General features: G+C 40.0%; 2 protein-coding genes across 3 annotated transcripts in view; both read right to left on the bottom strand.

Annotated features, from left to right (window-relative positions):
• Positions 1-15,022, bottom strand: part of LOC307024606 (uncharacterized protein) — a 402,876-nt gene that overhangs the window by 189,766 nt on the left and 198,088 nt on the right. The gene's annotated exons all lie outside the window — the stretch shown is intronic.
• reep3b (receptor accessory protein 3b) overlaps positions 1-15,022 on the bottom strand; it is a 63,938-nt gene that overhangs the window by 23,594 nt on the left and 25,322 nt on the right. For both annotated transcript variants that reach the window (XM_079659109.1, XM_079659108.1), the window contains exons 2-5: positions 14,724-14,796; positions 6,257-6,333; positions 3,718-3,838; positions 3,502-3,615 (exon numbers count right to left, since the gene is read on the bottom strand). In XM_079659109.1, the coding sequence (XP_079515235.1) occupies positions 3,502-3,615; positions 3,718-3,838; positions 6,257-6,333; positions 14,724-14,796 (385 nt within the window). The remainder of the gene's footprint in view (positions 1-3,501; positions 3,616-3,717; positions 3,839-6,256; positions 6,334-14,723; positions 14,797-15,022) is intronic.

Genomic DNA, 15,022 nt, shown 5'->3' with positions numbered 1-15,022 from the left:
AGGAGAGCTCTCCTCTCAGACTGAGAGGCTCAGGTGAGCTAAAGGACTCTCTGAGGGTTTAGATAGTTCACTTTAGTCTAAGTTTTATCAGTGGGTCTCAAACGGTTTGGTCACAAATTATTCAAAATATTATTTCCGCGGCACACCTTCATTTCATAGGATCATTATCGTTATCAAAAAAACAAGAGAATAAACGAAAAACAGTTATGAAATACTATATGGCAGTAAAACAAGAATACGCATTTCAGATTGTTGTCGCGCATGCGTACCTGTGTACCAATTATGTGCACCCCTGTCCATAGACCTCTTAATGTTGCTCTCAAAGTGCACCAGATTGATGCTTTTAACTTCAATATTTAAAAAAAATCTGTGAGGTCCGCTCCCCACTTGTAAGAAATAGCACTTTACCCCTGCCTATATGCCGTGAGCTGATTATCAAGCCTTCATTGTAGCAGTCACGGGTGTACTGTGTGTTTGCGTGTGGGGAGTGTTGCAGTAGAACATTCCACTGTAGCGCCCCTGGTGCTCGCGCTTTTGTGCGTGCTCTATAGTGCCCGTAATAGTGTTCACTGGAGTCCAAGACCTCAGCACCCCCACTCAAAATAACTTCCTGCGCCTCTGGTCAGAGGTTCAAATCCCATTGCAGTCAGCATGTTGTTGTGTCCCTGCGCAAGACTCTTCGACCCAAATTGCCCCTGTGGGGATTGTCCACAGTATTGAGTCTGTAAGTCGCTTTGGTTAAAAGCGTCTAACAAGTGACATGTAATGTAATGATCTTTAATTGTTTTCTTTTAAAACACTCGTATTTACAGGGCTACATGTACATCATACCTAGAGACATTGACAAGTACCAACAGTATATTTATATCTCGCCCTGTCAGTAAGCCTCACCTTCTTGGTAAAAACGGTATTGTTTTTGAAGTGGTGGAGAGACAATGCACAGCCTAAACCAGGAGATCACTAGGATGATCCGACACACCCAGGGTTTCACAAAGTGCTGATGAAACCACTTCACACACACCTCTTTTATTCTGGCTGCAGTGAGTGGTAGCTTCTGAACAACAAGCTGGTTCAGAGACACAGTCAGAGTGGATACATATGCATGAGCTCAATGTTTTACATACCATATTTAAAATATGAATGCAGCTCTCCTGCGTTCATTTACAAACCAATTACACTGTCTGTCTGTGTTCTTTTACATGTGGTTCAATAAGCCGTTTAAGCGCAGTTTGAATTTGGCAAACAACCTGCTGGATTGCTTTCCTGCAGGTTTGAGAACATACTTGTATCTAAGCAAATGAAGCCAAAACATATACTTTCTTCCATGTTTAACAACCTCAGCTAAGCAAGACTGAGGTGAGGGAACAGTCTTCATGGGAAACGTCTTCATTTCATAAATAACACAACATTGAGATAAGGGGTAAAAACTGCATCAGCCATATTACTGGGATTTCTTTGTAAATACAAAAAGGCCTTTTCAATCAAAAATCAATGATACAAATAATTAAGAGTGCACGATCTAAAAAATGAACTAATAGCGGTTATTTTGAATGATATTGCACTTGTGATATGATTCATGATATTGAAGGGAATGAAAATGTTTGAAATATTTTTCATATACAGGACTGTCTCAGAAAATTAGAATATTGTGATAAAGTTCTTTATTTTCTGTAATGCAATTAAAAAAACTAAAATGTCATACATTCTGGATTCATTACAAATCAACTGAAATATTGCAAGCCTTTTATTATTTTAATATTGCTGATTATGGCATACAGCTTAAGAAAACTCAAATATCCTATCTCTAAATATTAGAATATCATGAAAAAGTATACTAGTAGGGTGTTCAACGAATCACTTGAATCGTCTAATTAACTCGAAACACCTGCAAGGGTTTCCTGAGCCTTGAAAAACACTCAGCTTGGTTCAGTAAACTAAATCACAAGTATGGGGAAGACTGCTGATCTGACTGCTGTCCAGAGGACCGTCATTGACACCCTCCATCAGGAGGGTAAGACACAAAAAGAAATTTCTCAAAGAGCAAGCTGTTCACAGAGTGCAGTTTCAAAGCACATCCACAAAAAGTCTGTTGGAAGGGGGAAATGTCGCAGGAAACGCTGCACAACCAAGAGAGATGACCGCAGCCTTAACAGCATTGTGAAGAAGAGTCGCTTCCAGAATTTGGGGGAGCTTCAAAGACAGTGGACTGAAGCTGGAGTCCAGGTATCAAAAGTCACTGTTCACAGACGTGTCCGGGAAATGGGCTACAATAGCCGTATTCCCATGGTCAAGCCACTTCTGAACTCAAGACAACGGAAGAGGCGTCTGACTTGGGCTAAGGAAAAGAAGCACTGGACAGTTGCACAGTGGTCCAAAGTCCTCTTTTCAGACGAAAGCAAGTTTTGTATTTCATTTGGAAGTCAAGGCGCCAGAGTCTGGAGAAAGGCTGGAGAGGAGCAAAATCCAAGTTGCTTGAAATCCAGTGTGAAGTTCCCACAGTCAGCGATGGTTTGGGGAGCCATGTCAGCTGCTGGTGTTGGTCCACTGTGTTTCATCAAGCCCAGAGTAAATGCAGCTGTGTACCAAGAGATTTTAGAGCACTACATGCTTCCGTCTGCTGAAAAGCTCTATGGAGATGAGGAATTCATTTTCCAGCATGATCTGGCACCTGCCCACAGTGCCAAAACCACCAGTAACTGGTGTACTGACCATGGCATTACTGTCCTCGATTGGCCTGCAAATTCCCCTGACCTGAACCCCATAGAGAATATGTGGGGTATTGTGAAGAAGAAGCTGAAAGACACCAGACCCAACAATGCTAATGAGCTAAAGGCCGCTATTGAAGCATCCTGGGCATCCATGACACCTCAGCAATGCCACAGGCTGATTGCCTCCATGCCACGCCGCATTGATGCAGTAATCCGTGCAAAAGGATTCCCAACCAAGTACTGAGTGCATTAATGGACATTTTCAAATGTTTGATTGTGTTTTGCTGTTATAAATCTTTTTTTTTTACTTGGTCTGAGGAACTATTCTAATATTTAGAGATAGGATATTTGAGTTTTCTTAAGCTGTATGCCATAATCAGCAATATTAAAATAATAAAAGGCTTGCAATATTTCAGTTGATTTGTAATGAATCCAGAATGTATGACTTTTTTTTTTTTTTTTTTTTTTTTTTTTAAATTGCATTACAGAAAATAAAGAACTTTATCACAATATTCTAATTTTCTGAGACAGTCCTGTAATCATTGAAATATGGATCTTTACAAAACTTTTTACATTTTGTTATTACGTCTGTGAAAAATGTTTGTAGGCCGGGAAAAATTAATGTAGAATGATATTTGTATATAATCTGCCTATACCAAATCGATATTGCACTACTAGACCATTGCGATTTGGATACAATTCAGATTAATTGTTCAGCCCTAAAATATAAACCCCTAAATGCTATAAAAAAGCACCTTTAAACAAATATGATGTGATATAAAGAGACACTTGCCTTGACGGCTGCAGACACGGCGGCGGTGGCTGCGATGCTCAGGCCTTGCTTCCCAAAGTTGACCATGGTCTCATAACTCCTCTCTTTGGCCTGCACGATATACTCATCAATTTCCTACAGGAAGACAATCAATTAGGTTTTCTAGTAGACCACTTAATCAAACACAACGAGGTGTGGCTTTAATTTTCTCAGCAACAAACACATGGATCATCTTACCCTCTCTCTGGAGGACAGGAGGGGGTGCAGACACTTCCTGTAGATGAGACTGGCTCCTCTGGTGTAAGGGGACAGCAGCCAGATCACAAAGGCTATCTTCAGCTCGTAGTACAGAGGAAACCTACACACACACACACACACACACACACACACACGTCATGGCTATCATCCTCCCACACTGTGGTGTTCTTACAACTAAAAGAAAGGATAACAATGAGCAAACAGTAGTTGGACTGTGCTTCAGCCTACCAAATTGGTGGTGGTGCTCTTTCACAAAAGTTTCTTTCACCTTCAAATGATGTTTTAAATGGCACTATATCAAGGTTAGGGATCAGCCCCAACACATATGGACGATCGGGACGTGTATTGTTGAGTTCAGTTCAGATTGTCCATTCAAAACCTCTCCACTTCCCCACGTCCCACCACAAGGCACCCCACCTTTCAAATCTTTGAGTGTTCTTTAAGGTTCATGTGAGACTGACAGTTGAGCGGCCTGACAAAGCAAGGAGGCAGAGGCAGAACGTCCAAAAATATAACCCGACGTGGGCATTTATTAAAATATGTGCACATAGTTCACACAGCCTCAATCCTGCTGCTGCTGTTCACGTGAGCCCAGCCTGCAGCCACCAGGATCTCACACCCCTACCACTCTCAAGACACAGCACCTAAATACACACACAGACTAACAAGACACAGGTGATGGGGGAGCAATTAGACACAGGTGAGGGGGGAGGAGACAACACAGGGCACCAGGTGAACATAATTGGGTAATCAGCAGGAGGGAACACAGAGACGACCGGAAACAACAGACAAGATGAGGGGTGAACACTTATATAATTAATGCCATTTAATAAATAGCAGTAACGGCGTCTCGTCGTTACAGTTCAGTTAACCATTTTTCTGCCTCATTGCCAGTGTTTGAATCTTAATGTATTAATGGGATAATGAGATAATAAGCAGTGCACTACATTTTCCATAAGTGTACAAACTTGCTTCTTTTGCATCTAGAAAATGTCCTTTTTTATTTTATGTCAGTCAGTCAGTCAGTCACGGCCCCTGCACACGGCGGCGTGCGTTGACTCTTCAACGCTTCTGTCCATTCACTTTGAATGGGGTGACGTCACATTTCACCGAACTGTATTGTGGGAGCAAAACGTAGCCAATCAAACCGCGTGTAGGAGCGTATGGAGGAGACAATAATCGTAGCGGTAGGGAATCACCCGGTGCTTTATGATCATTCCCTGTTCACCTACCGGGATACAAACCGGAGGAGCCAGGCATGAAGGGAGGTGGCAGAGACAGTGGGTGAAACTGGTAGGTTTTCTCCTGTTTGGGGAGTATATATCCAGTGTACTTCGTTTGAATGGACAGCTAGCAGGCATAGACAGTATTTAGCCAGCATTGACTGTTGCGTAAAATAGCGCCATAGACATTAATGATATAAATGTTCATCATATAAAGTGTGACATGTAAAACCTTTTATGCAATTGACAGGAGAGATCATGTGATCGGTTGTTGGTCGTGTTGCTCGCGTAAACTCCCCAAGCTCAAGACACGCCCACTGCCAAGCGTCAACGCACGCCGCCATGTGTAGGGGCCATCAGTCAGTCGAGTTGTAGGCTTTTAAAACATTACATCTTGAAAATGATGCTTTGTGAAATTGAAATTCAGTGAATAGAGATGAAAAAGCCTCACACCAAAGACTAGCAGAGTTAAAGAGTAGGTTATGTAAAGCCCAAGGTTACACTTTGTTAAGTCCTTTATGTCTACCCATGCATTCTTTCATCTATCATTCTGATTACTAGAATGACACTCCAATTACATTTCTTAAAGGTCACCTACTATGCAATATTCCCTTTTCCATTTTTTTCCCTACATAAATACTGTATGTGTACCCTCTGTGTTAAGAGATTTGTGAAATTTCAGGAAAAAAGATTATCTCTCTTTTTGCCCTGATCCATCTATATTAAAACATGTCTGAAAATGAGCCAATCAGATTTAGGCGACTTTGTGATGTCACAAAGTTTTTGGGGGGTTTTGCAACCATTAGCCAATAGCCAACCAAGGTAACCCCTCCCACCTCATCACCTGAATCTCCTCCTAGAGCACCATTGTGTTCTTTTAAACCAAATATCTCTCAGAGGGGCGTGGGGAGAGGCAGTTTATTCGAATTTAAAGCTACAGACACTGAATCTGCACTTTTGGAACAGGGCTGAAACAGAGGAGTTTACGACATGCTACAATTATCTGTTTGGTATTAAAGCCAAACACTTCAGAGACATCTTTTGTATTTATCTGAGAACTATAATATATATTTAAAAAAAGAGTATAATAGGGGACCTTTAACTCTGAAACTCCATATACCAACCTAATTAATGATCACTGGTGAAAGTATTGTACAGTCAGTGAAGGTGCAGTGTACATATAGTAAAGTATGAGAGGGCAATTGAGACAATGAGTTTTAGATAATGATAAAAAGACATTGCTGTGTAACTATTCTTTTGTAGTCGGTAAACGTGTGTATTTGTGTGGTACTCACCATGCAAGTGTTAAGTCAGTGATGGCCTCGACCACAGTGTAGAGCGCAAACACAATCCAGTACATCATCCATCGCACCTACACAGACAAACAGAAAAAACACTGAGCATCACAGCGAAAAGTGAAAAACTGCTTTAAATGGAACCGTGGTTGGGGTCGAATGGTGTTTATTGTCCATCGAGGTTCCTAACAATGTGAAAAGACTAGGAAGTGACTCAGTGTCAGCCATGATAAGAGCTGTTTGGATTCTCTAAATGATAGGAAAGGAGCTTAGGACAGGGGTTTTCAAAGTGTGGGAAGGTGAGCCTCCCCTCAGAGAACATAAGAACAGCCGTGCCCCCCCCCTCCCAATTATTATTGCAATTATTATTGTTGCTCTTGTTGTTGCTATAATACAGGGGTATTATTATCCAGTGGAATGCCCTTACCTACTGGCTAGTAGGGATGGGAAATTGAAAGCAAATGTATATTTGAATATTCGACCCCCCAAAAAACGGTTAACCGGTTAAATGAAATGTACATATCCTATAAAAAAAAAATTGGTTAAAAAAAAAAAGTAAACCCTTTTTTTTTTTGAAAACATTTTTTTCAATAATCTTTGGAAATAAATACATACATGTTCAAATAAGTGTAGAAATCAAGCAAGTAGAATTTGTCAAATTTATTTAACTGGTGATCACAGTTTGACAGCTATAGGCCTACAGCTTTCATGTGCGATTCACAATCAGCCCAGCTGTAGAGAAGACCCTCTCAGCTGGAACGGAGGTTGCGGGTATAGCAAGGTATAGCATGTATATATGTTTAATTTGGCATAGTTTGACCTCTACACCGCACTCACTAACCTGGTCGAAATATTTCCTCACATTACTCATTTGACGCCATGTCTGTTGTGTAGGACTCTTCTTAGAGTGTAAATAATTACCGGACTATGACTGGTAAAATATGTTGAATACCGGCTAAACTAAATCTCTCCTTTCAAAATGTCTATGTACTTTGCCGCCACACACGGTTACCAAGCAGCGCTTATTGTTGTTTAGGCTGGCCACTCATGTGTCGCGAGTGTTGACAGTGGGCGGGGGAGCACGCTCATGAACTGTTAGCGCCGGAACCTCGCAACGGCTGCGGTGCACATTTGCGCCACATTTGGGCTTAAGATGAGGTTTGGATCTGCGTGTAGGGAGGGGCAGCAGCCATATCATTGGCTAGAACTAGCTAGATCTGATGGATTTGGACATAAACATGAGTGAAGTATAACCGGACACGAGAGAGAGAGACCAGCACCTGCAGCTCTGCCCGCTGTAAGGGACAGGTGAGCGGAGCAAAACACACCTTTAGACGTCACCTAACACATTTAGCTATGGCACTGTCGTATATACATTGAATTATTCAATTTAATAATATGTAATCAACTTAGGCATCACTCCCAAAAAAAAAAAATGATATAACTATAATAATACAAATATTCATGAATACATGAATAATTATTTGAATACCTGAATAATTTCGAATATTCGATTAATCGTTCCCATCCCTACTGGCTAGTTCAATCAAAGTGGTTACTTTTTTGTGGCTGGGCAGTGTAGTCTTATTTGACTTTCTCAGGGCTTAAAACTGTTTTCTGGGGGCAGACCCCCACAAAGAAAAAAACACATTTACACACGTAAGGTCATCATCTTAACAGTTTATTATGCTCATCGAGTCATCCGTGAGCAGAGCATCAAGTTGGCCTGCCTATTACAGCTGAATGCGGCGAATACCATCTTGTTGTCGCAAAACGCCTCACAAACGTATTAAGATCTAAAGCTTTAGTGTGTTTTGATTCAATGCTGAGTGCAGCCAAACTTGACAGTCTCTTCTCTGTCATTGTAGACCGCAAATATCTCATTCCTTCTGTCTACTTGGATCCGAATGCTTCTCGTTTTGTGCCGTCCCGTTCAAATGAAATCGCCGCCAATCACATTTCCAAACTCGCGCCAGGGCCGGAGGGGTAACAAGGCTCGCGTCTTGTGCTGCATTCACTTGCACTGGCAGTTGCCACTCCATGCCACCCTGGTAGATTCGCCCCTGCTTGGCCGGTACTTGCTTTTGATCAAAGTCAATGCGGAAAACCCACACTCACACAGGTAGGTGGAGGTGAAGGGAACAGGGGCGGTTCTAGGGGGGCGGGGCAGTGGGGGGCAGTGCCCCCCTAACACTGACTTTGGACCCCCCTGTGTCCCCCCTGAAAATTAAATTAAAAAAAATTAAAAGGTTTGTGATTCAACGATTTCTTGGCTGACGGAATAGGCGTAAATAATGCTATTTGTCATTCTAGTCGGATCCATTAGAGCAGGGGTTTCCAACACGTTGATCGCGAGCTGTACCGGTCGCTCGCAATCCCTCAATAAGTAGCTCGCCGAGCAAATCCAAAATGTAAAAAATACACATAAAAAAAAGGAAATGTAATTAAAAGAATCTACCCTATGCATAAACGAAACCTCAATCATAGCGAACTCTATCTACTTACTACAACTCTATATCTATCTAACACCCCTCCTCCCCCCATCCCCCACAATGAATATCGAACAATCACGTTCTTGCAACAGTTTAAAAGGGGAGTGATTAGTCAAATATGCATAAATAAAAAGAAAGAATGCTAACTAGGTAACATAAGATCAGAATAAACAAGTTTCAATGATTTGTTATTGGTTGTGATCATATTCTAAAGATGTTTGAATTATTGAAAAGCATACAGCTCTCTTTCATATGAGTGTTGAGACCTGTATCAAAGTGCACCAGATTGATGCTTTTCACTTCAACATTTAAAAACAAATCTTCCCGGGGGAGCCTGCCCTGGACCCCCCTAGAGGAGGTGAGGTCCACCCCCAAATAAAGCAGTTAAAATAACTAAATTGAATACATTATCTTTTTGTAAACACTTAAAACGGATCCCACAGACCCAAACAGCACGCAAAGGTTAAAGGTAAGCATATAATAATGTTCAAATGTGCTAAATATATACACTGCAAAAAACAAAAAAAAGAGGAGTAAAAGTAGCTCACGACTTGTTTTATTTTCTGAAAGTAGCTCTCATCCTAAAAAAGGTTGGAGACCCCTGCATTAGAGCGTAAGCACTGTAACTATAAGTATCTGAAATAAATATGTGTACTGAAACAAATACCAATAACTGCAATGCATTGTTTTCTTATGTGCAATTACTTCATACTGTCTTTTTCGTCCTGCATTTATTGTGCCCCCCTCAGAAAATAACTGGCCCCAGCCTGGCCCCTCCCCCAGTCAAATTGGTCTAGAACCGCCACTGGAAGGGAATGAGCACTTTTACAGCTTTTTTGGCGAGACAGCCAAAAGTGTGCAAGTGACGTTTTCTGCCAGACGCTGTCTCCTCTTTCACTTTAGGTAAAAATGTATCCATGTTACTGCTCGCATAAAGTTAGCTGAAGTGAACTAGCTAGATTTCACTGTTTCTCGTAATTTTTTTCTCACGCTGCCCCTCCCCTGAAGCTCTTTGGCGCCTTCCCGGGGGGGCGCGCCTCACACTTTGAAAACCGCTGCTTTAGGATACACTGGACCATCCTAAATGTAATGACAGGAATTAATACTGTCCCACAATTCCTTGCGACGCATCATTTCTGCTGTTCACAGAAACAACCGGTCGTGACCGACAAAAGCAGAGTTAAGTTAATGTGCTCATCAAGCCTTTTCCGTATTATGTTGTCACTTACTAAAGTACTTAGATGATGATATAGATATATATGATTTATCTTTTTTTAAATGTGAACTATGCACGCCACTGTAATGACTGTAAAATGATTCAATCAAAGCAACATTTGACAAGTTATATGGTGTGATAATACTTATTCTAATATCTATTTAATTAATTTATTAATTTCACTCATTGCCTTTCATAATCGTAATTGTGCTTTTGCAACAAATGTCATATGTTGTGTCAATAATGCCTATTGAAATGAGATAAAACACAATATGTTTCCATATTCTTCTGTTTTCTTTCTCCTTTAATCCTGCTTCTTTCCCTCTCAAGCAGATAGTAGTAACAGAGACGTGTAGAATGTATTTCTCTTTCTGCTTTCCTGCTCTCTCGCTCCCTCTACTCCTCTTTAAAAGGCATCTCCAGGCTCTCCTGGCTGGCTCTTCATATCAAAAGGCAGCAGTGGAGGGTGGCAGGCGGGCAGACAGTCACATGGCAGGTTGTGATGTTAGCCAGACCCTGTCGCGGTTGCACCACTGAACACACACTGACACTAGCTAATGAAATGTCACAGTGTGTGTTTGTGAGTGTGTGTGTGTGTAAAGTTAGTGTTTGTAAGAAAGGTGAATGTGTTTTTCTTTCTCTTCTGTTCTCCCTTTTTCAACCACAAAGTCTCAGAATGCCACACACACACACACACACACACACACACACACACACACACACACACACACACACACACACACACACACACACACACACACACACACACACACACACACACACACACACACACACACACACACACACACACACACACAGCTTAATTTAATTGATGACCTCATGGTGAACTCCCTACACACACAAACATGCTGATGATAAATGTAAAGAGGATAGAGAGCGACACACAGAGCGTTGTAAGAAAGGACATCTAATTTATATGTTTCAATCCACTTCCTCCCCCCTGCTGTCTCTCCCTTTCATCTTCCTCTGCAGACCCCCTTCCTTTCCTCTCCGTCTCTAACAGCGGATTCTTCTCCTTCATCTCATCAGTAGGGAGGACATAAAGACGTGACCTCCGTGAAATATACAGCAGCCATTTTTCCTTCCAGAGGAAATAGCAGACATTTACTATGCCTGTCTGTGAATTACTGACATCTGACATCAGCTCTTTAAAGACACTGGGCCAATTGGTTATGCTAAACCTGGGAGCGGACAAGTTTAATTCAGCTAAATAACTCTTCATCTTTTATTTACATTTTTATGTGAACTTCATGAGTAAAATGTAACCACAGGATCACTTTAAATGGCTGCAAATATATGTAATTCATTATCAATGAGTCATTAGAATATGTTATCCTTTGAATACAATAGTTGGGTCAATAAAGTTTCACGAAATATAAAAAATAAACTAAAAGCAATGGGATTTTGATCAATATTGTGTTTTGTAGACAAAATGTGAATCCAGAGACTTTATTTCAGGCATCTATCCAATAACACGTTCAAAGACCAAATGATCTCAAGACAAGAGAGCCCGGAAGTGTGTAATGCTAACTCATTTCAGGTTAAGGACTCATTCCTACTGCAGGAAACTAGTGCAAGTTGCTCTAATTGTCTGCCTAAAGCAAATGAGGGATGTGAACATGAATAGAAACATTTGGTTCCGTTTATAATATATTTGGGCGTCTTTATAAACACATGTTTGGTTTGTTAAGTGGCCACAGACAGATGACAACATTTACATCATGCAGACACATGTAGCCATGTAGCAGCCAGGAAGTATAATTGGTATTAAACCATCCAGCATGCAAAAACAAACCCATAATGAATACTGAGGAATACTGTTCACAACATCTCAACACTTCCTTTATGATTATTTTATACATGGAGTGTTTCCATTGTGTTATTTCCTCAGTGTTAGGGAGACAATAAGCAGTCTGTGTATTGCTTATACTGGCCAATTATTTGAAACTCTGCTTTTTATGAGTACCAGGTTTCATTTGAGGTGTGACAAAAATATGAGAATTTTCAACTTAAATGTGCGATTTTGATTGTGATTTTGTGTTAATTGCCTCAGCATCCAAACATTCGGTCAACAATTGTCAGTTAATCTTCTTCAATTTCTTTATTGCATCTTTACTGAAGTTACGAGTTTCATCAGAACTGATTTAGTACCGACAGGCTAACTACTCTAATAGGAAATGAATGAACTTGCACAGCACTTCAGTGTCTGAGTATTTATCATTTGGGGAAAAGGTCATTTAAGTTTGGTTTTACTTATAGGTTTTTATATAAAGTATATTGTTTCAGAACAAAAAAAAAGGACAGTAAATATGTCATATTAGTCTGAATAATCCTATTGTTTTGATTCAGTAATGTTGCCATTAAAGCTGACCTTTTATCCAAGGAAGTCTATAAGCAGAACGTCCTTGGGAAAAGAGGGCTTATCTAAACACAAATAAAGAAGTATAGTGTATGTCAGTCCTCACTTTATGAGATGTAAGCAATGAGAAAACAGACCTCCAGACAAGTCTATTCATGTCAGTCTGGCATCCAGATTGCTCAGCAAAGAAGCCCGTTTGTCTGACACACTGTAGCCTGGGGTCAAAGGCTTTAACTGCCCTCATTCGACACTTTATCATTCCCCAGTCAACAGAGGATGGGCAGCAGAGAAGCAGTGAAGGATGTAGGACAGCTAAAGGCTGTCAGGTAATGTTAATGAGGTGGAGTGGAGGAACGTGGAATCAATATATGGAAGAAGGAAGAAGAGATTGTTTCTCTTACTGGTTTTTACTTTTAAAACCACAAATACATTCTCAGATGTTACGTCTATCTCCATATTCCAAATCTTGGCAATTGTAGATACTGATTACTTTACAAAATGTAAGAAAGCAGTGAGTCATTGCGGTCCTCTGTATAGCTTATCCTAGATGCAGCTTCTTCTAGTCTGCTGCCGACTTTTTTGAATATTTCATTCAGCGTCGCTAGCTGTTCCAGTCGCCTAGAAAGTTCCTTAGTTAGAAGGATTTATCTCATTTCTTATTTTTTTTATGGCATGGAGAGCGTGTCTATGAGTTAGCATTTTAGCACTTCTTGGTTAGTTGGTCTCAAGGTCGATGTTTTGTTTTTTTAATGAATTTTTGGTTGGATTTTCAAAAGCTTACAAAGTACTCCTATTTTAATATTTTCTGGATTATTACGAAATCCAATTGCTTTTAGTTGAGGGAGCCCTTGCTATGCTAACTTCCGGGTCCACATACAAGAACGTGTCATCGCTGCAGTAATCTATTGCTTTGAGGGGTGTTGAAATAATCGTTTCTAAGGTGCATCCCAATGCAGACGTGGACGATAATGCATCAATGCAGTGACAGAACATAATCTCAGTTCGCCACATTTATATCATAGTTAAAATGTCTCGCTAGATGGACTTAATAACCTGGCAACTGAATTAACATGAAAAACAAAAATAAAACGTTATATCAATATTCTAATATTGAATTCAGCCATATTATATTAGAAAGACAAAGAGGAAAAGGCTGCAAAAAGCTTGCTGTGAGAGCTGGTGTGTTAAAGCTGTGTGAGGATGTATTATAACTCAGCCTGGGATTTCATTCTCACTGACATCACTTACATCAGCCGAGTCCACGGAGAAGACCCCTCCCAGCCCTCACATCCATATTCATGTATGGGAGCCCATCAACCGCTGAGTTAAAATGGAATTGGTGCTGTGACACAACACTCAATGTTTTTGGGAAAAACGACTTATACACAACACATGTACGTGGTTTCTTAAGCTGAATGCTGTCATCAGGTGACCTTTACACAGAGAAAAATCTCTACAACAAAACGACAATCATACAAATCAAGAGATTTCAGTTAAGAATTCCAATATTTCCATCAAATGTAAATGGAGAAGGTACAGTTATGAGATCATTTCTGTCAAAAACAAACATTCTAGCATATAATCAATTCATCAATATAATCTGATTTACATTTTCACATATTTATTTTTGTAAAAGGACAGAACTCTTTCTTTTACAAAGTGACTGACAACATATTACTTTATATCAGACAATAGCTAAATCTATATTGAATCTTTTTCTTTTTAAATGGTATTTACATATCTATCTACAACAGTTTTGTTTTCCCCTAGAAATGTATTATGATAACAATTCAATTATGAAATCCTTCAAAGAGATTTATTTTAATCAGTTTCATAAGTAAACTAGAGAGTGGGTTTGGATAAGTTAAAGAAGTTTCCTGTCAGTTTTTTACTTATTTGCACTTATTAAATCTTAACTGGGTGCCCTTATCTGAACCATTAGTTTTTGTCTCATCGAAACTAAAACAAAACAAAACAATAGTTAAATGGTTGGAATGAACTCCAACTGTATCGTGGGTAGTATCTTGGGTAGTATCTTGGGTAGTATGTATACCAAGTGATGGAGTGGATGTAAATTATTCACTTGAAGCCAACAACTTGATTGTTTAGATTGCACACTGTTGCACATTATACCACAGGACATGAACACATGACTCTTACTGGCTACAAGAGACTCATTACAGGAGACCACACCAAAGACAGGAAAATGACCAATGGTCAACCCTGCAATATCTTTGCATATTTGTATCGAGGCATTTTGTTAAAAAATTCTATTTGATCTTAGGTTGGGCTTAGTGGTTAAGTCTATGTGAGTGTGCATTGTAGAAACATGCAAACATCAAGCAGGCCATCCACACTCAGTGATTTGTATTTACTTACATATTCCTTGACATTTTTTGTTTTGACAGCTTTGTAAGAGTAGTACGCAGGATACAGAGTCCCAAAGAAAAGCCTGCAGGGAGAGAGAACAAACAACATTTCTGTTACAATCACATGTTAAATAACCCCCGGAACCCATTCACTAATACATCTTGCATAGTTGCAAATCTAGGCACTACTGAAATGTTCTCAACATGTTGAACACATTAAAATTCCTGCCTGAATGGAAAGTGTTCTCACTTTGATGAGACATTCCATTTCCAAGAGATGATTTGAATAAGAGGTCTGTTTTTACTAAA

This window comes from Notothenia rossii, assembly GCF_949606895.1.
Source record: "Notothenia rossii genome assembly, chromosome: 11".
Taxonomy (NCBI): domain Eukaryota; kingdom Metazoa; phylum Chordata; class Actinopteri; order Perciformes; family Nototheniidae; genus Notothenia; species Notothenia rossii.
Note: the sequence above shows the minus strand (reverse complement) of the source record. Positions and strands in the feature narration are given on the sequence as shown.